The 18,200-nt window shown below is 47.8% G+C and overlaps 2 protein-coding genes across 2 annotated transcripts in view; one reads left to right on the forward strand and one right to left on the reverse strand.

The window, feature by feature from the left end:
* The first annotated feature begins 4,765 nt into the window (after nt 1–4,765).
* On the forward strand, nt 4,766–12,445 carry CAP1 (CAP, adenylate cyclase-associated protein 1 (yeast)). The gene is made up of 12 exons (XM_009882771.1): nt 4,766–4,873; nt 5,333–5,433; nt 5,895–5,972; nt 7,853–7,996; nt 8,093–8,178; nt 9,067–9,172; nt 9,280–9,457; nt 10,124–10,311; nt 10,518–10,641; nt 10,744–10,826; nt 11,356–11,499; nt 11,879–12,445. The coding sequence occupies exons 1-12, from the start codon at nt 4,780–4,782 to the stop codon at nt 11,960–11,962; spliced, it is 1,410 nt and encodes a 469-aa protein (XP_009881073.1). The 5' UTR covers nt 4,766–4,779; the 3' UTR covers nt 11,963–12,445.
* A 1,485-nt stretch (nt 12,446–13,930) lies between these two features.
* Nucleotides 13,931–18,200, reverse strand: part of PPT1 (palmitoyl-protein thioesterase 1) — a 5,168-nt gene continuing 898 nt past the window's right edge. The window contains exons 2-9 of the mRNA XM_009882798.1: nt 17,986–18,095; nt 17,041–17,168; nt 16,671–16,741; nt 15,724–15,826; nt 15,540–15,630; nt 14,935–15,033; nt 14,645–14,716; nt 13,931–14,199 (exon numbers count right to left, since the gene is read on the reverse strand). Of these exons, the coding sequence (XP_009881100.1) occupies nt 14,077–14,199; nt 14,645–14,716; nt 14,935–15,033; nt 15,540–15,630; nt 15,724–15,826; nt 16,671–16,741; nt 17,041–17,168; nt 17,986–18,095 (797 nt within the window). The 3' untranslated portion in view covers nt 13,931–14,076. The remainder of the gene's footprint in view (nt 14,200–14,644; nt 14,717–14,934; nt 15,034–15,539; nt 15,631–15,723; nt 15,827–16,670; nt 16,742–17,040; nt 17,169–17,985; nt 18,096–18,200) is intronic.

An 18,200-nucleotide genomic window follows, 5' to 3' on the forward strand; every position in this document is an offset into this window, starting at 1 on the left:
GCACAGGAGCCCCCGCTCCCCGGTGGTGGGGTGAGCGGAGGGGCCGGTAGGTTCCCGGGGCCGGTAGGTTCCCGGGGCGGGCAGCGCCTGGGTGACTCACACAGGGAGGGGTGTGTGTGCCCAGGTGACATATCTACCTTTCCGCCACAGGACTGACTTGCCGCAGCCTCAAGCGAAGATATTTGTGTAGTTTGTGCTTCCCGCTGGCAGATTCTCTCTCCGTCTCGCTGGGCCAGGGGTAGCTCGTGGCTTTAGCCTGTTGCTGACTTCTCTTTTGCGTTTTGGTGGTGATTAGGGTGGGATAAATGTGTAATTGATTGCTTTGGATTTTGTGAAAGTGAAATGAAAAAAAAACCAAAAACCAAACAATATGGGCATTTCATGCGTCAGGTCACATCAGGTTCTGGAATTCCCCAAGACCTGGGCTGTAGATGCACGTCGCTGAAAAACCAGGAATCGGTGACCTCGAGAAACTGCGGTACTCCCTTTCTCTTCCTGAGGCGATCCTTGTGTCCCCGGAATATTGCTGAGCTTTCTGAAAGCCAAAAATACCCCCTATTATTCATGTAACAAAGTTCAGCCAAGCAGCCTCTGCTTGAGCAGGCACAGCTCAGGAGGGATGCTGACGAGGTTCAATGCTCTGAATTCCTGATATGGAGCTTGGTACTGTAGCCAATTTAGCTTAGATCTGAGATCCTCTGTTACTTCCCTGGTGGATTCATCGCCCTGACGGGGAATGGAAATGAGGGGAGCGTAGCAACAGTGTCTGGCAAGTGCAAATCTCCTATTTCGCATAATTGTGATGAACAAGGAGTCCTTGCGCTCGCTCTAGTGCGGAGCGAAGTGATCCTTAGTGCTTGACTTAAAATGCCAAATAAAATTTTTAAAGACTTCAGTAAGATTTGTTATTTGAGAGAGCTTAAGTAGGGTCCAGATGGATTTTTATTTTATTTATTTTAAGCGCTTTTAGTTTTCTAAATAAAGTAGATCTGAAATACCAGAAGTAGACACCACGGGTTCTGGAGCAATGTCAACAAGTATTGTTGTACTATAAACAGCAGAGATCTCTGTCTTGGCAGCTGCTGGGAGTAGCAATAGCTGTCTTGTGTTCGTGGCTGGTCCTGACAACTGACTGAAATCGGGCATTTGAGTCCTGTCTTGCTTCACACAGTTCCTTACTTGATGAGCTGAACTGCTTAAAAAAAAAAAAAATTATTCTTTGGGCTTTTGGAAGATCTAAATGTTGGAAATCATCTATCATCTGGTAGCTGATCCCCTGAGATATTCCAGTGTCAGTTCAGAAATAAACTGTGGTATGTTCTTAATTTAGTTGTCCCATCTTTATCCCTTTCGCCTGTAGAAACAGGAAGTAGCTGATGCAAATTTCGTGTTGCTGACAGCAGTTTGTCGGCCTTCACAACAGCTGAATCTGAACAGAGGCGTAGGTTTGACTTGCTTTGGCTATAAAACTAACATTTGTGTCTTCCAGAATGTCTAAATGAGGACTCAGGTTAGTGTGCTGTCTCAGGCAACAGGAAGAATTTCATTTATACTGGTTTTATGAGAACCTGCTCACTCCTCTGAGGACTGGCCTTTGGCTGGGACATGCCGACTCCTCGATATTCTCCAAACAGGAAACTCCTCTCACTGTGGTGTTGTACAGGATTGGCTTTGGAATAGCTCATGTTTTTACAAATAAAATCCCTTCCCTTTATTGCTCTGCTCAGTATATCAAAACAGTCTAGATGTAGATGAAAGCCTGTGTGCTGTACAGCGTGTTCAAAACCATGTTCCCAAGCTTTGATGGAAATAAAGGCTCGTTAATGGTTTAACCAAATGTGCTATGAAAATGAATGGACTATCTGGCCCAGGGTGAAATGTGTGTTTGCTGCGAGTCCATAGCTTCTGCTCCATTGGTAATCAAAGTTCAATTGAATTTAAACAAGACCTAGATTTAAATCCTGCATTATAGTCCCAAAAGGGAGAGCTTCATCTCAACTCTGCTTCTGTCAGCTGGACAGCTCTAACCCCCCGCTGCACGGCGTAGCGTGAAAGCCTTTCGCGTTCCTCCTGAGCACGGGACAATGCGCTGAACAAAAAAGACTCTCCAATGATCTGTGTGTCTCGGCTTCCTCTTTAAAGAAGTCAAATGAGATCCTATTTTATTACGGAGATCTGTGAAGTTAGTTTGTTACTTACTGATAAATTATTCTGCGTTCAGAGTGATTAATAGACAAAACACTACTTAGATAGAGCCCAAGCAGGTCCACTTTGTGATATTTTTAATTTTTTTTTTTTTCCTTCCTTGCTAAACACTAATCTCTCTGGATTGCAGACTTTGGCTGTTGATGGTAGTTACAACTAAGTCTTTTAATTTCATTCTGGATGGGTATGTAGATAGCAGAAAGAGCTGCATCCACAGGGGAAAGAGCATAGTAAGGGTGAGTCAAGATAGCTTTAGCGAGGAGTGACTGAGATATAGGTACCTGCTGTAGGACTTTGTGCTCCCTGCACTTCGTTCTGATTTTGCTGCCACTTTACCGAGTTACTTATGCTGCGAGTCGTCCTAATGCTGCCCATTAAACAGAAATTAAAATGAGTTCACCCTCTGCCAGATAGCGCTAGGTTTACAAAGCTGGTATCGAGCACGGTGAGTTTATGGCTTCTGTCAGGGAAACCCACTGAGGCCCAGGAAGGACGTGTCAAACGGCAACGAGACTGGAGGGAATCTGAGTCTCGAGGAACACTTTCTTGTTAAAGGACATGAATCCCGACAGCGTATCTAGAACTGGTGCGATATGCTCCTCGCAACAGCATGTTTTATTGCTGGGGGTCAGAAGCAGCTTTCCATCTGTACTTTCTGGTTTGTAATCCTGATTTGAAATGCGGTTTGCAACTCGGTAATGGGGCTGATCAGATTAGAGCCTCGCGTGGAATGTGGTGGGGATCAGTGGTGCAGAACAGCAGCTTTGTCTGCCCAGCGCTCTGTAAACCTGGTGTCCTTCCTGAAACCCCTGCGTTACAGCCCTCTGTCTTGCCGCCCTCTTGAAGCCTAGAAGAGTTTCCTTAACAGGTGGCTCTTTTGGGGAAAAAAACACCCTTCTTTTAGTGTGCTGAGAGCGGGGGAGGCAGAGCCCTGCTCTTGGCTGCGCTCCCACTTGAAGACGTGAGCCCCATTCTGGATGCATCGTCCTCGGCTGCAGCAGAGCGCTGACGATCCTGTGGTCAGGATTTTTACATTGGAGAGAATAAAAAAAGAGGTATTCATTACTGTTGATTATATGGGTGACCGCCCACGAGTTTCAGCCTTTCTGAAGTTTTTTGTATCTGGAAGCCATCCAGTCACTGCTGTCGCGTTTTGTGCACAGTATCTCCTCCGGCTCACTCTTGCACAGAGGAGGAAACCGCTCTCTTCCTCTTGGAAGGGGGGTGGCCTCTCCCCTGCCCCCCTCCTCCATCAGTGCTGCTTCTCCTGATGCAAGCAGCCGAAAGAGGGGTAGAAAATGGCCTTATTTGTCTTGTGACATCAGTGCTGCGTGTGACTAATGCTGGATCTGCCCCACATCCTCTGGAAATTGGGTGAAAACGTGCACTTTGGAGCAGGGCTGAGAAGGCTTGTGAGCAAAAGCAAAACCCTAATTAGAACTTCAGGTTTCGTTTCTGAGGGAGATGTAGTATCAGTTCGTCGATGCGGCTGAGTAAACCCTCTCTTCCTTTTTGGGTATGCTGGGGAATGCGCTGGGAAGGACGTTCTCCTTCAGGCAGGGTTTTGAGTTCTTGCAGGCTGTTGCAATAAGAGGGAAGCTGTGTCCAGGCTGTAATTGCAATTCGCATTGTAAAATCTTTTGATGAGTAGTGATAAGATAAAAATGCAGTTGGTGACTTGCTACTCCCTGCCTGCATTCCCTGTGCATTAGTGTGCTTGGAGCGTGACTTGTCTTGCTCCTTGGTGCAGAGTCTCTGCAAAGCAGTAATTAATGGAAAGTTTATATGACACTTAAGACTTTTCCAGATGAGACACTTCAAATGACTTATGTGCCTAAATCGCCTTCCTGTGCAGTGCTTGCGGAGTAGATTCTGCAGTTCAGATACCAAAGCCTGTAGAGGGAGAGGATGAACAGGGGCGCATTGTTGTGGAAGCAGCTATGCCTTCGGAGCTTGTGCAGCTGCTCATCTTAGTGTGTGCCAGGGTGGCTCGTTTTGCACGCTGATGCTCTGTGCTGTAGTGGTGCTGGAGTTGTAGATGCTCCTTGGAGGAATTCAAGACTCCGGGACGTCCTTGCGGATGCATTTGCAGAATCAAAGCCACGAGTTCTAACCTGAAGTGTGTGAACTTCCAGCGAAGCAGTTGTACTTGATTTGCTGTATGGTCACAGCTGGGACTTTGGCCAAGAACTGACTGCAGTGAGATTCGGTGCAGACCTTTGTTTTATTGAGTGCTGTCAACACAAGGTTAGAAGATGTAAGTTTTAGTATACTTATATCTGTAAGAAGTCCTTACAATGGAATAAGACTATGTGGCCATTAAGGAGCGACTGTGGCAATAAAAAGTGGTTGTGTGCGTGGCTATTGCATAATCCGAATGTCCCTGCTAATCCGAGGGTACCCTGCTGCCCATCATCAAGCTGCAGAGCTAGGTAGAAATTATTCTTCTGGAACTGGTAGAGCTTGTACCAGACAGCTGATAAGCCCTCTTCAGTGTCTGGCGTACAAGTTTCATACTGTCAGAGGACGCAAATAATTGTGTTCTGTCTGTGCAGGTTGTGGACAGCAGCAGATATGGAAAGACTGGTTGAACGGTTGGAGAAGGCTGTGGAGCGCCTGGAGACGGTGTGCCAAGGACCTGGCATGTGTGGAGATGGCTCTTCCAAAGGTAAGGCCCAAAGCACCTCCCCAGCAGTGTCGCCCCATGGGAGTCCCTGGGCTGAAGCGTCAGCCGGGCAGCGCGGCAGTGTCGGACACGAGCAGTGGCTGTTGCAGAGGGGACGGTGCTCGTGCAGGGCATGCAAAGGGCTGTTAGGTGAACTGCCTGTGCACAGAGGGGAAGTGAGTTTTGCAGCAGATACTGCGCAAACGCAGAGAGGCCTGCGGTTACCATCTTGCTAAGATAAGGGCTTCCTGTGGCTGCAGTGCTTCCCTCGTCTGCGTTCAGCTGCGTGCGCCGGGCTGGCCTCCTGCGTTCGGTCAGCGTGAGCTGGGGGGAAGGTTGAGTGTGGAGTGGGTGGGTGGGAGGTGCGGCGCAGGAGTGCAGTGTGCTTGCGTGAGTGCTCCCAGTCCAGGAGCCCACCCGGTGCCTCTCGGTGATAGCTGTGCTCTGGTTCCTTCTCTGCAGGAGTGGCTCAGTACGTGCAGGCTTTCGATGCCCTTCTGGCTGGCCCGGTAGCTGAATACATCAAGATCAGCAAAGAAGTCGGCGGGGATGTGCAGAAGCATGTAAGGACCCATGTTCTCCCTCCACTCTAAATTGATGCTGCTTGTTCTTCGGGGCTGTTAAAGGCCAAGTTTGCTGTCAGTGTTTGCATTCCTTTAGCACCGTATTCTAGGATGTTTGTAATCCCTGAGGATTCAAAACAGATGCAGATGCCCAGATAACCTCCAGCAGATTGCCACCTACACACACTATGAATCAAACCTTGTTGAAATCTTTGTTAGTTAGGTGCCTGGCTCTCTTTACAGACTTGGGCGCGTGCCTTTAGGAGGCCTGTAAACTACCCAGCCCAAGAGCTGCTACACTCTTGTAAGTTTTCTCTGAGAATTGGTGTTTCCAAGAATACATGCTTTGAGATCAGCATCGCTGCTTTCTTATAGACTAGGAACTGTGGGCAGCGGGAGCTTGAATGACAGTGTTACGCTGGGTACAAAGGAAGCTCCCTCATGGTTCTCTCTGTTCTTAGGCTGAGATGGTTCATGCGGGCTTGATGAGTGAGAGGGCTCTTCTGGTGATGGCATCTCAACATCAGCAGCCATCAGAGGTAAGTCTGGGAAATCACTTATAAGAAACCTTGTACGCCCTTACCTCAGAGTCAGGGATGGCTGCGAGTGTAGGGGAATCTAGGCCATTAGAGTTGCTCCAAAAGAGGAACCAGATGAGGACTGGAGACACTTGCACCCATGAAGTGGCACTTGCTGAAAGCGTGAACTGTTGCGGGTGCTCAGCCCATACTGGGCAGAATTCCGGACAGTGATTCTTAGAGCTGCAGAACTGGCATTTTCCAGTCACAGCAACAGGTTTTCTGTAGCTGTCAGAGCAGCTTGTGAGTGTCATCTCACAGCGTCTGTCTCGAGTTTCACCTGGCACCAGCACTGCACAATCACTGTTCCCTCAGCTGCAACCTGCAGACAGGAACTTGTCTGAGACAGGAGCCACAGTGGGATTTGCGTAGAGTGCGCTTTTCATTATGTGATGCTTATAGACTTTCAGGCATTAAGCTCCTTCTGAAGTATAACAGACACTTGTCTCTATTGAATGGCCTCTGAATAATAGCTAGGCTTTTAGGATTGATTTGTCCTTAGCAAGTAATTTAACACTTTACCCTAGGCTGCTGCTTCTCAGCGGGATGTGTGACTGTGAATCTGATCCTGAATGCATTGGCTTTTCCCTGCTGAGAACTGTTTTTCCTGAGCAACAGGATCCCCCCTTGCTTTTCTTTGCAGTTATTATCTGGCTCAGTCATGGCTTCTACTGTTACATTGTGCTAGCTGCATTTCTGTGCTACTTTCCTATTCACTGCAAAATATATCTGCATTTTTTTTCCCCAAACTCAGCATTGGAGGGTTGTTTATCTTTCCTCAGGCTTCCTCTGCATAGCCTCTAGTCTGAGAATCTGCTTACAATTTCCACTGACACATTATTTAAATAAAGGATTATGAACAAACAGCAACCTTAATCTAGTGTAGGTCTTTGTGCAGGTTGTCTTGCAGGACTCTAGTCAGTTCTGGAGAAGCCAGTTTAAAATGCAAAATGTATGAACTCTCATTACCTGTGGTGAAGAATTTCCCCATCCTGTTACCTGACAGCGGCACCAGGCTGGAGCTTCTGGAAGCGTAGCCTGGCTGGTCAGCCTTGGAACTGCTCTGTTTTCTTCTAGAGGAAGGGATAGCAGAAGGAAATGCCAAGGCTTTGAAAAGCAAGTTTTGCCCAAATTTGTCCCTCACTGCTGCCACCAGCAGGAGAATTTCTGATCTTAGAGGAAGGAAAAGTTGCCTAAGAGGCATCTCTGGAACTGTTTGATTGGCTGCTCTGCTTTCACCTCAGAAGACTTCTAAGCACTTTGGGTCAGCATTCCAAGCAAACAACAGACAGAAACGATTTTTATCATCCAAATATTAAGGGCTTGGATTGACTTGAGAAGTAACCTGAATCCAGAAGTCCAGCTTGATAGGGTGAGTTAAGAATTTGCTGCGACTCCAATTGCAATGCAGGCTGTAGATCCCAAACTGCGAAAACCTGCTTAGCACCCCCTTTCTCTGAGGGTTTATAAAGGAGAGGAAAAAATTTGACAAACTGTCTTGGAACAAAAGAATCCAGGAAAGGCAAATGCTATTTCTGTCTTTGTTACTAACAAGCTTTGTCAGTGTCTCTTGGATTGAACATGAGTCACAGTTCTTGGCGTACTCCCATAGTACCAATCCAGTTGGGAGCTATGACTTCAGCCCCGGAGGAGCTAGGCTGTGGGACCGAGCTCAGCTCGCAGGGAGGGTCAAGCCTGGACAGGAGCTGTAGCAGTAACTTGTGCCAGTTGGAATCTTCCTCCAAGTGACCATCATCTCAGCAGAGCTGCCCATGAAGATGTGCAGCCATTCCAGAGCAATACTAATGTTCTTCACTGTTATCGTCCCTCTTGTCCTGCAGAACGCATTTTCATCGCTTCTGAAACCGATTTCAGAGCAAATCCAGGTGGTGCAGAATTTCAGGGAGAAGAACCGTGGTAGCAAACTGTTCAATCACTTATCAGCGGTCAGCGAGAGCATCCCAGCCCTGGGCTGGGTGGCCATGGTAAGAACTCCAGTGGGAAGTGGTTTCCTTGGGCTGGTGGGAAAAGTCTGGCTCCCTGGTCAGCTGTTCCATGCCAATGTGTTCTTTCTTCTTAAGGCTCCAAAGCCTGGTCCTTATGTGAAGGAAATGACCGATGCTGCCATGTTTTATACCAACCGGATCCTCAAGGAGTACAAGGATGTGTAAGTTCACCTTCTCTCTTAAATATGTAATTAAACACAGCTAACTGGGTGTGTAGGGGCTACTCCAGTATCCAACCATAGCTGCCTTGGTCTTTAAAGGCAGGGTACCTTTATAAAGCCTTACTTAGCTGTTCTTTCCTGATCCTTAGGGACAAGATTCCTCGCATTCTTGTTGCAGCAGAATCTCTGGTAGCAAGTGTATTGCTGCTCTTGTCTCAGCATCATCTGGTGGCTGAATGTTTCCCAGGGCAGCACGTTGTGTCTCAGGAATGGGTCTTGTTGGAAGTACCAGACTCCTCAATTAAAATGGGTTACAGTGCAGACCAGGCCTGTGGCCTTCTGCCTGCAGGTGCAAGATTAATACTGGAGCTAGAACGCAGTGCTGGAGGTGCAAGGCTGCTGTGCTGGTCCAGCTGCGTCCTGCTCCAGTATCCAACCATAGCTGCCTTGGTCTTTAAAGGCAGGGTATCTTTATAAAGCCTTACTTAGCTATTCTTTCCTGATCCTTAGGGACAAGATTCCTCGCATTCTTGTTGCAGCTGGAATCTCTGGTAGCAAGTGTATTGCTGCTCTTGTCTCAGCATCATCTGGTGGCTGAATGTTTCCCAGGGCAGCACGTTGTGTCTCAGGAATGGGTCTTGTTGGAAGTACCAGACTCCTCAATTAAAATGGGTTACAGTGCAGACCAGGCCTGTGGCCTTCTGCCTGCAGGTGCAAGATTAATACTGGAGCTAGAACGCAGTGCTGGAGGTGCAAGGCTGCTGTGCTGGTCCAGCTGCGTCCTGCCTGTAGGCTGAGAGGTGGAGAGATGTAAAGGACTGTTTGTAGTCCTTAGGTTTTAATGGCAAATGCACCTGCTCGCTCCTCATGATCTCCTTGTGTCCTCAGCGATAAGAAGCAAGTGGACTGGGTGAAAGCTTATCTGAGTATCTGGACAGAGCTGCAGGCCTATATCAAAGAGTATCACACCACAGGGCTGACTTGGAGCAAAACGGTAAGCGCTGGCTACCTCCACTGGAGCCTCTTAGATGAGTATTTCGTGATTATTGCAGCAGATATGGACCTTGTGCAATTGCCTTTCCTCTTGCTTGTCTCTTACAGGGTCCTGTAGCCACAGAAGGGGCTAAATCACCATCCGCTCCCCCAGCCGGGGCTGCGCCTCCCCCACCAGGCCCTCCTTCCCCACCTGCTCCTGCCCCCACGAGCTGCAGCACAGATGACTCTGCCTCCCGCTCCGCGCTCTTCGCCCAGATCAATCGGGGAGAAGGCATCACCTCTGGTAGGTGGAAATAGGTGGCAGAGGGAGGGCAGCCGCGAGCGAGAGTACTGTTGTGCCGCAAATCCTTGGTTTGCTGCTGTCTCGCAATACACCCGCTTCGGAAGTATGCTTGCAGTAACAAAAGACCATCTGTCTGAGGATGAGGCTGGGAGCCAGAAGCACCCCTGAGGCAGTTCACAGGGACGAAAGAAGCGCGTCTGACTTAGAATTTTCAGCCTCAGGTTAGCAAGAGATTAATTTCTGGCTGGAACAGAGAGAGGGAGCCTTTTGGTTGCCTGCATGCCTCAAGTACACAAGGTGCAATTTTGCACCTGTTCGTATATGCAGAAAACATCCCTTTTGTGTGTTACCTGGCAAGCGTATCAGGCCAGACGTGAAACAAAAGCGATGTGCTTGGCTCAGGGCTTTTTCCAGCTGCAGAGTGGAAGAGCTGGCGCCTTCTGGTTCTACATCTTGGGTTCTCATCAATATTGTGTCAGGTGTTTCTTGCTCCCTCTTTCACTTGCTGTCACTCCTGCTTGGGCTCAACTTAAGCCCAGTCTCGATAATTTATTTACATTTTGAAAAATGTCACGATATAATGATTGTTGTAATCACTGATGTGTGGTGTTTGTGAAACTGCATTCTTGGAGGAGAGATGGAGCTCAGGTTTGACTTCTCTTGCAGGCTTAAGACATGTTTCAGATGACATGAAGACCCACAAGAATCCAGCACTGAAGAACCAAGGGGGTCCTGTGAGAAGTGGACCCAAACCTTTCACTGCTCCCAAACCAGCCTGTAATGCTAATCCCTCCCCCAAAACCTCTCCAAAGGCACCTGCATTGCTAGAATTAGAGGGCAAAAAGTGGAGAGTGGTGAGTGCCTGGCGTCGGCATGAGTGGGTTGGAGGGATGGGAGCTTTGCAGCAGGGAAGGAGGGTCTCCTGAAGACCTTTCTTGTAGGAGGCACCTGCCTGAAGGTACATGCAGTTTGCTTTTAAAGGGGCTGCATGGCCCTGCTGTTCACGTGGATTCATTGGTCTGCATTCCAAAAATAAAGTGCAATATTCCTGCCTTTTCAGGAAAACCAGGAGAATGCCACTAACCTGGTAATCAGTGACACAGAGTTGAAGCAGGTAGCGTATGTTTTCAAGTGCACAAATAGTACACTCCAAATCAAAGGCAAGATCAACTCCATCACCCTCGGTAAGTGGAGAAACCCTGGAAACTGCTTCTACGTGCTGGTCTGTTTGCAGAAAGTTGAATCTCCAAAACTTTCCTGTGAGCTACTCTGTCTTTTCTTTGCAGATAACTGTAAGAAGCTAGGTCTGGTGTTCGACGATGTGGTGGGCATCGTAGAGATCATAAACAGCAGGGACGTTAAAGTGCAGGTGAGTGCCTGCGACCTGTTCTCTGCCTGGAGCGTGACTGCTGCGCTGTACAACAGGGTGTCTGTAGCCATCTGCTGCTTTGAGTTCTGTATTTCCAGAACAGGAATGTGCATCTGTGGAGAACATTCATGAAACGCCATCTGTCCTACTGCTCTGCAGCTCACCCTGCCCAACCCTTGGGAAAGGGCTGAAATTTGCCTCACTGAAGCTCTGTTTCAGGGCTCTAGATAAAAGATTAGTTTCTGTGAGGAGGCCAGCAGTAGAATCTACCCTGATTCCTGTTTTGGTGTCTGATTTGGGATGGTCAATTTGCCAGTGTTCACTGTAGTTTTGTTCTAAAGAGATCAAAACAAGAAATAACTTAGTATTTTTGCCAAAGGTGGGACTACTTCAATCCAGTGTGTCTGCAGCTGGGAGCGGGGCGGGGTTGGAGTCAAATCTCTTGCCTTGAACGCAAGCACAAAAGAAAATTGTGATTGCCCAGTTCAAGCTAATGCTCCTCTAACTGCTGCTTTGGCCACCCGGCTAGGTAATGGGTAAAGTGCCAACGATTTCCATCAACAAGACAGACGGTTGCCATGTGTATCTGAGCAAGAACTCCCTAGACTGCGAAATCGTCAGTGCCAAGTCCTCAGAGATGAACGTCCTTATTCCCACAGAGGGCGGTGACTTTGTAAGTGTTAAGTTTTGAAGCCATTGTGGTCTGTTTGGGGTTGGGGTAATGTAGGGCAGGATTTGTGTTTTGAGCCCTGCAGGGGATGTCACAGTTACAGTGAGGTCTGGAGGGACAATTCCAGACTCCAGAGGTTGTGAATGATGATCAGATGCTAAAACCTGCAGATCAAGTTGTTTGTCTTTACAGTGAGATACTTGCTGTTTTGTGAGAGTTTCTTCTTCCTTGGGATCTTTCGGGAGCCAAACAGGCAGCATTTGTGGTACAGGGGGGAACGTGGCATGTAGCTAAGAAAAGAAATGCCTAAAGCAGTGGGAGTAGTTACTGGGCTCAGTCATGAACCGTTTTTTGACAACAGATTTCTATTTTTACCCTCCAGACTGAATTCCCTGTCCCAGAACAGTTCAAGACAGTGTGGAATGGTCAGAAGTTGGTTACCACTGTGACGGAAATTGCTGGCTAAGCCGAAAAGCTCCAAGGCTCATGCCCTCCCCTGGCCCTGCTGTGGGACAAATCTGCTTTCAGATGATTCTCTTAGATTTCTTGTACCTTTCTGCTCTCAAACTGCTTCTCTTCTACCCGAGAGACACAGCTACCTGCCGTCACTGAAATACCTCTGGCTGGGGTTTGGTGTAGGTGGCGGGTCAGTTTTCGTCCACATCTATTAGCAGGAAGGTGTATTTTTTTTCTCCCCTTGTCTGATCTAACTGCACCAATTGATCAAGTCAGATTTTCGGTGAACTTCACAGCCAGTACTGGCAGTTGGCTTTCAGAGTGTTGTTCGGTTGTTTTGGGGTTTTTTTGTATTGCCTTTAAGCAAACTGTTCATGTGAGAGAGGAATGTTGTCCCCTTTTTAACAAATAATGGTTTATGTCAGGGTCCAGAGTACCCAGTTGCTATGGCAGATGTCTCAAGAAGGTCCTGGAAGCTGCCAGTTCCAGCTCTATGTACTAGTTGGTGGCATTACAGGACATGGGAATGGCTTTGTTGGACCAAAGGCTGAGGAGCTGGGCCGTAGCATTCCACCCCCATTTCTCTTTCGTCATTCCTACTAGCTCAGTGTATTTCTGATTGTGCCATGACAGGAGGCTTTATATTAACCAGTGCCACAGGAAGACTGCAGTGGCGTAACTGCGGTTATCCCCCCCGGCAGTCTGGCTGGTAGCTCGGAGCTGAGTCCCTCTTATTCCATAAGCCCTCCACCCTCACAAGGGAATCTTTGCCCCAGGGCTTCCTTCTCGGAGCAGCTGAACTCAGGTTCAGTCTTCCAGGACAGTTCTTCTGAACCTGTCCCCTTCTGCAGAGGAAGGGTCTCCTTCATTCCAGGGTCAGTAGTGCAGTATTGTAAATACCCGGGTTGGATCATGTCGGTTCATCACTCTCTTCCCCATCAAGTGAGTCCTCTCAGCCTCCCCTTTCCCCCGTTGCTTGGCTCTTTACTTCGGTGGAAGCTTGTAGCCTCTGTTCCAGGGCCCTGGAGCAGAGTGATGGATCCAAGACACAGTACTGTACTGACCCATAAAGGGAGCTGCACGTGCTTTGACCTTCATTTTTCCAACGCCTCGGGTGGCATAAGCATATCTTAAATGCATTTCCTCTGTAAAGTGTCAATGTTCTTTTTCTCTAGGACAAAATTTACAAAAAAAAATATGCAATTTTTTTATTTTGAGACTGTCCTGTGACTTGTACTCGTCTTCTCCTGAGGCTTGTGAAAAAACCTTTCTTATGTACTTAAGATTATACAGAAGATAGAATAAAGTTAATGCCAACTTGCTCATTACAGTGGCTCTTGTTTACTCTTTGGGGGTGTGTAGGACCTCAGGTAGGACAAAATGCATAAGCTGCTTTGAATGCTTTCCCCATGAGGAAGTACAGACTTTCCTGCACTCCCCTCAAATCAATTTGTCAGTAGCTGTCAAATCTCACTTTTTATTTGGTTAAAGTTCTTTATTGATTTCAGTTGCTGTACAAAAGTGCATAAAACAAGCCATTAGTTGAAAACTGTTCAAGCTGTTAATACCCATTTAATTCAAACCCCTCCTTTTTCCCCAGAAACCCCTAAATTTGGCCCTTTTCCCCATCTTGAAGGATAGGCTGTACTATCTTTCCTCTGCATACAGCCATGTAAGTCTACTTGCTGATCCCCTTAAGAGATGCAGCATTCCTAACACTAGTCATTTCGGTTAATACTGCCGTTGTGTCCTGCGAGGAACAGGCAACAGGGAAAACAAACCTCTCACACAGCTAATGGTTTTGCTGTCACCAAGGGACCGGCGCAGCCCCAGCTCCCAGAACTGAAGTAGACTTACCAGGGCAGGATGGAGCGTTTCAGTTAGTGCAAGGTTCATTTCACCCATATTGGAGCGTAATTACATCCCGACAAATCCCGGTCTCCTACTGCAGTGTAACAGGTACCACCTCTGCACGCTGTGGAACTGCTGAGCTAAACCCCCTCTTCTTCCCCTTCCCCAGATCCCCGCAGGCTGTTACGCAGAAAGTGCTGTTGCACAGTCGTAGCTGCATTAACTACAGGGTAGACCCTCCCCAGTGCCCTCGCAGCATGCCGCCCCTTAGCTTCACTGGAGGAAGGGGAGGATAGTACTGTAAAACCACTCTTCTGAGAAGTGCAGGTGATCTCCTTTCACCCCCAGGAACACCAGCTTCCCCGCTTTGTCCATCTCCTGCAGCCCCAGGCGATCCTGCAGAGAGAAGCATGACCTGGGGTCCTGCCCTGCCGTGGCCAAAGGCTGGCAGCGGCTGCGGAATCCAGCACAGAGAAAAGCACTGATGGTCAGAGACTGTTGTTGCAGCTAAAGCAGGTTCCACCTCTGCTCTTCAAAGCTTCTCCTCATAGAGGGGGAAAAAGGTCTTTTGGATGACTCTTACAACAAGGGTTCATAAAGGAGCAGAGTTAATTAAACACTGCTGAAGGGGATCTTGAGCCAGGCGTGAGACCACCACTGTAATTCCCACTGCCAGAATTGGCGTGTAGAGAAATGCCTTCCCAAACAGCTACTGGCAAGAGGAGGGCATGCCCCAGGATGACAGAGATGGCAAACAGAGCAGAGCTGTGGGGTTTAGAGCTCCTCAGGGACACTATAGAGTAGAAATAGCATAAACCCCTCAGCCCCCACCAGAACGTACCTCTGTGTACAGCGAGGTCTCCCTCAGCGGAATGGTCTCCTTGGCTTGGCCGCTTTTGTAAAACCCAAACCACTGTCAGAATAAAACCAGAGAAAACAGTTGCTGAAGGGCTCCCAGGAGATAAGGAGGCTTTCACCAGCTTCTGCTGGAGACAGTGCAGTATCAGGCCTGTGGTTGTGCTCAGCCTACTCCTCACCAACCTCAAGTTGTGCCACCAAAGGACAAACCAGAAATGAGCAAGTAAGAACCAAACCACGGCCCAAAAGCAGGTCCTGCCCTGCCCGCCTCACCTCAGAAATCGGAGGGTCGACCATGGTATCATTGAGAAATTTCACCATCACAAACTTTTTCAGAGCCATCAGGTTTTTCTTGTACGTCTCATTGATACCCTGGATGAAAGCAACAGAGAACAGCTCCAAGTCACTGGAAAGTCCACCGAGACAGGTCAGGGAGACTGCTCTGACTTGCCCTGCACCTGCAAAGGAAATCCTGGAGAGCACCAGCCTGGGAGGCAGGAGTGCACACTTCTGTCAACAGCCTCTCTTGGCTGTGCTCGTGGCATTCAGCCTCATCTCCAGGCTGTAAAGAGGAGGTTGGCCTCCCCTGGGGAGGGACAGGATTTGCCCACTTGAAAGGTGATGGGTGGATGAGCACGTGGCACATCTATACCAACCACTCCAAGAGAGTGCAGTGACACGGGAACTACTCTGCCATGGACAAGTCTCATTCATAAATCTACCAGCAAAAATACTTTGTATATTCCTGGGATGCAGGGCAAAAAAATGCTCCACTTCAAACTCCAGCAAAATTATTGCCAGGGAGAGCTAACGTGAAGGAACTCACTGCTAAGGCTTCCGCTCTCCTGCTAGCAATTAATCATCCACCAGGGCCTTACCCTCTCCTGATTTATGTCAGCCAAAAAGATGCTGTTTTTCCTGTAGTCCTCCTCCTTTAGAGGGTCGTGCCAATACTCTGCTTGTACCAAGCTGGAGAAGAGAAAAACCAAAGATCAGACCGGAAACCCAGAGCTTCTCACATGGGCCCAGCCCCCGTCGTTGCAGCCTGATGAATATACTCACTGCTCTTGAACAGCTTGCGTGTAGGTGCCCAGATCCAGCGTCTTTCGGATCCAGTCACAGATACGGGAGCTCTCACCAGGACAGCGTGGAAAGCCGTACACGCCTGGGGTATGGAGACATGTAACAACTCGGTGAGCCAAACTGAAATCCCTTAATCCCTCTGGCTGGTAAAGAACCACCCTCTTACAGAGCAGTGGCAAGAATTACCCAGGGAATCAGGCGGCCTTTAATCCTGCAATCTCATTAGACAGTCCCTCCCGCCCCTGGGCACTATTACACACAAAGATAATGGATGATGTTCTTGAGCAGAGGGTATTGCTCTGGAGAACGGGGCACGCAGACAAGTGGAATACTGTCCAGCTTGCCTGGTGTGTTCCCAGGAGGTCTCAGGATGGTTCCCCACAAGACTTCCCTCTACACTACAAAGATACAGACTCAAGCCATGGAACTTCTCAGGGGAGAGTATTTGAAATTCATTGCCAGCCAACTCTTAACTGTACACCTTTTAAATTCCATTTCATACTGCCTCTTTAATCTACTGCAAAAATCACCTCCCTTTCCTTGGGGCTTTAGCCTTCCAGATGCCAACTGTAAAATATCCTTGTGAGCCAGGTTTATTTTCACAAAGGCTTTGCTCTGTAGTTAGAAATTTCTTCTCCTGAAACAACTAATCCTAAATGCTTCCGAAGTATATAAGAATTCTACCCAGTTAGTCGTCTACTTACAAAGGTCCCTTCTCATTGCCAGTTAAACAAGACCAAGACAGAAGATAATGGAGTCAGCTAACAACTGGGCCAAAGCACATCACCAGATTCAGGCATGAACAAAGGGACAGTTTAATTCATTAAAAAATAGTCAGATTTTAGGAAGATTTTGTTCCTCCTGCCAACAAGAGCCCCCCACCCTTCAAGATGGTTAGGAGGTGTGACAGCTTAAGAACACACTACCTTGGTGCTGTCCCCCAACAGAGATCAAATTGAGCATGGGAGGAGAAGGACACCTCTGGGCCACCGCCCTCCTGTGGAGAAAGACGAAGGAGCCGAGCTCAGCGTGCCCAGGCCACCGGTGCTGGTTCACAGGCAGCTCTAAGCTTGCCACTGCGTGGGCTCTGGGCACTTGGGTAACGTTTGCAAACGGAATTAACCCTTCCTGGTAGAGGAAGGCTACAGACAAACACGTTCTTGCCTCCTTTGGACTGCTCCTACCTTTATGAAAGAGTTTGTCCATTTACATCTTCTTAGTATTTCAATAGAGTTTTAAATCGGAACCTAAAGCTCAACAGAAATCACTGGAAATGGAACAGAAGTGTAAACTTACAGGAACTGCCCTCCTTGGGAGAAGCCCATTGCGTTGTAGCCTCCTTTCAGGCGAGGGTCCTTCGCGAGTTGGCTGCACACCTCTCTCACTTGATCGTTCACATTCATAAAGAAGCTGTTCTCCATATCCTGATGGATTAGCCAGATGAGAATGTGTAACTTGTACCTTTACAATGGTTCACGCTATTTTAATCTCTGCAAATAGGCTGCTAACAGTTCTGCTTTTGGAAGAGGACCTTAACTTTCACAATATGAGAGAAGTGAAATTCAAGTTTTGAGACTTCCCCTCACCAAGTCTTTGTTCCTACTCTGCCTGAGAGAACTGTCTCACACAAAACAGTGACATTTCCCCAAACTTATCAATAATTCAAGTTCTTTCAGATTTTGTGTATATATATATAAAATTAAAAAAAAAATAATAATCAAACTTCACCCATCTTTTCCAGGTCGCAAAAAACAGCATACATTGCACGTTGTCATGAGAGACTATTTAAAGAAATTCCGTAGGGCTACACAAAACTGTCAAAAAATACAAACATACAGAAGTCTCTGTGCTTATTATACTGATTTACAGTGAATAAACGGCTATAAATCAAAAAGAGCAGCAAGGCATAAAGCTCTGTTTTAGCATAGTATCTTATCAGCCTTTGTGATACCTGGAGAGGTGAGAGAGTGCTAATCAGTGGATTTGCATATTAATCCAATTTAGACTAGGGATTTGGTTTTCCCCTGGTTCTTTTCTGCAGGTATTACCTAGACCTTATTGGTTTCTATCTGTCAAAGCTGTTTACTTCACAAAGAAAAAAAAAAAAAAGAAAAAAGCACTACACAAATCCTTGTGGAACCATGTTAATAACAGAGACTGCAATAACTATTGCACCTTCAGTTCCACACACTGGCCCCCGCCCTGCCAAGCACAAATGCCAGCGACAGCAGAGTTAGTTACCTGTATCAGGTTGCTTCCAATCTTGAGAGACAGAACATAAATCCCTGGTATTTTATTCTCCACTATTTTTTTAATGTAGCCCATGCTTTGTGGATTGCAGCAACTGTCTCCTGTGAAAGGGAACACCACAACACACCATCGAGCCACCGCCCAGGCCCTCACCTTGCCTCGCCTCCACGAGCACACCAGGACCGCCCGGCCGCAACGCGGCCAGG

The sequence above is a fragment of the Charadrius vociferus genome, unplaced genomic scaffold (genome assembly GCF_000708025.1).
Source record: "Charadrius vociferus isolate BGI_N301 unplaced genomic scaffold, ASM70802v2 scaffold783, whole genome shotgun sequence".
NCBI lineage: Eukaryota > Metazoa > Chordata > Aves > Charadriiformes > Charadriidae > Charadrius > Charadrius vociferus.

Excerpts from the sequence above, each read along its gene's own strand:
- CAP1 (XM_009882771.1), top strand. The coding sequence starts at position 4,780 with ATGGAAAGACTGGTTGAACGGTTGGAGAAGGCTGTGGAGCGCCTGGAG. Across the intron at positions 4,874-5,332 it reads TGGAGATGGCTCTTCCAAAG|GAGTGGCTCAGTACGTGCAG; the intron begins GTAAGGCCCAAA and ends CCTTCTCTGCAG. Across the intron at positions 7,997-8,092 it reads CCCTGGGCTGGGTGGCCATG|GCTCCAAAGCCTGGTCCTTA; the intron begins GTAAGAACTCCA and ends TTTCTTCTTAAG.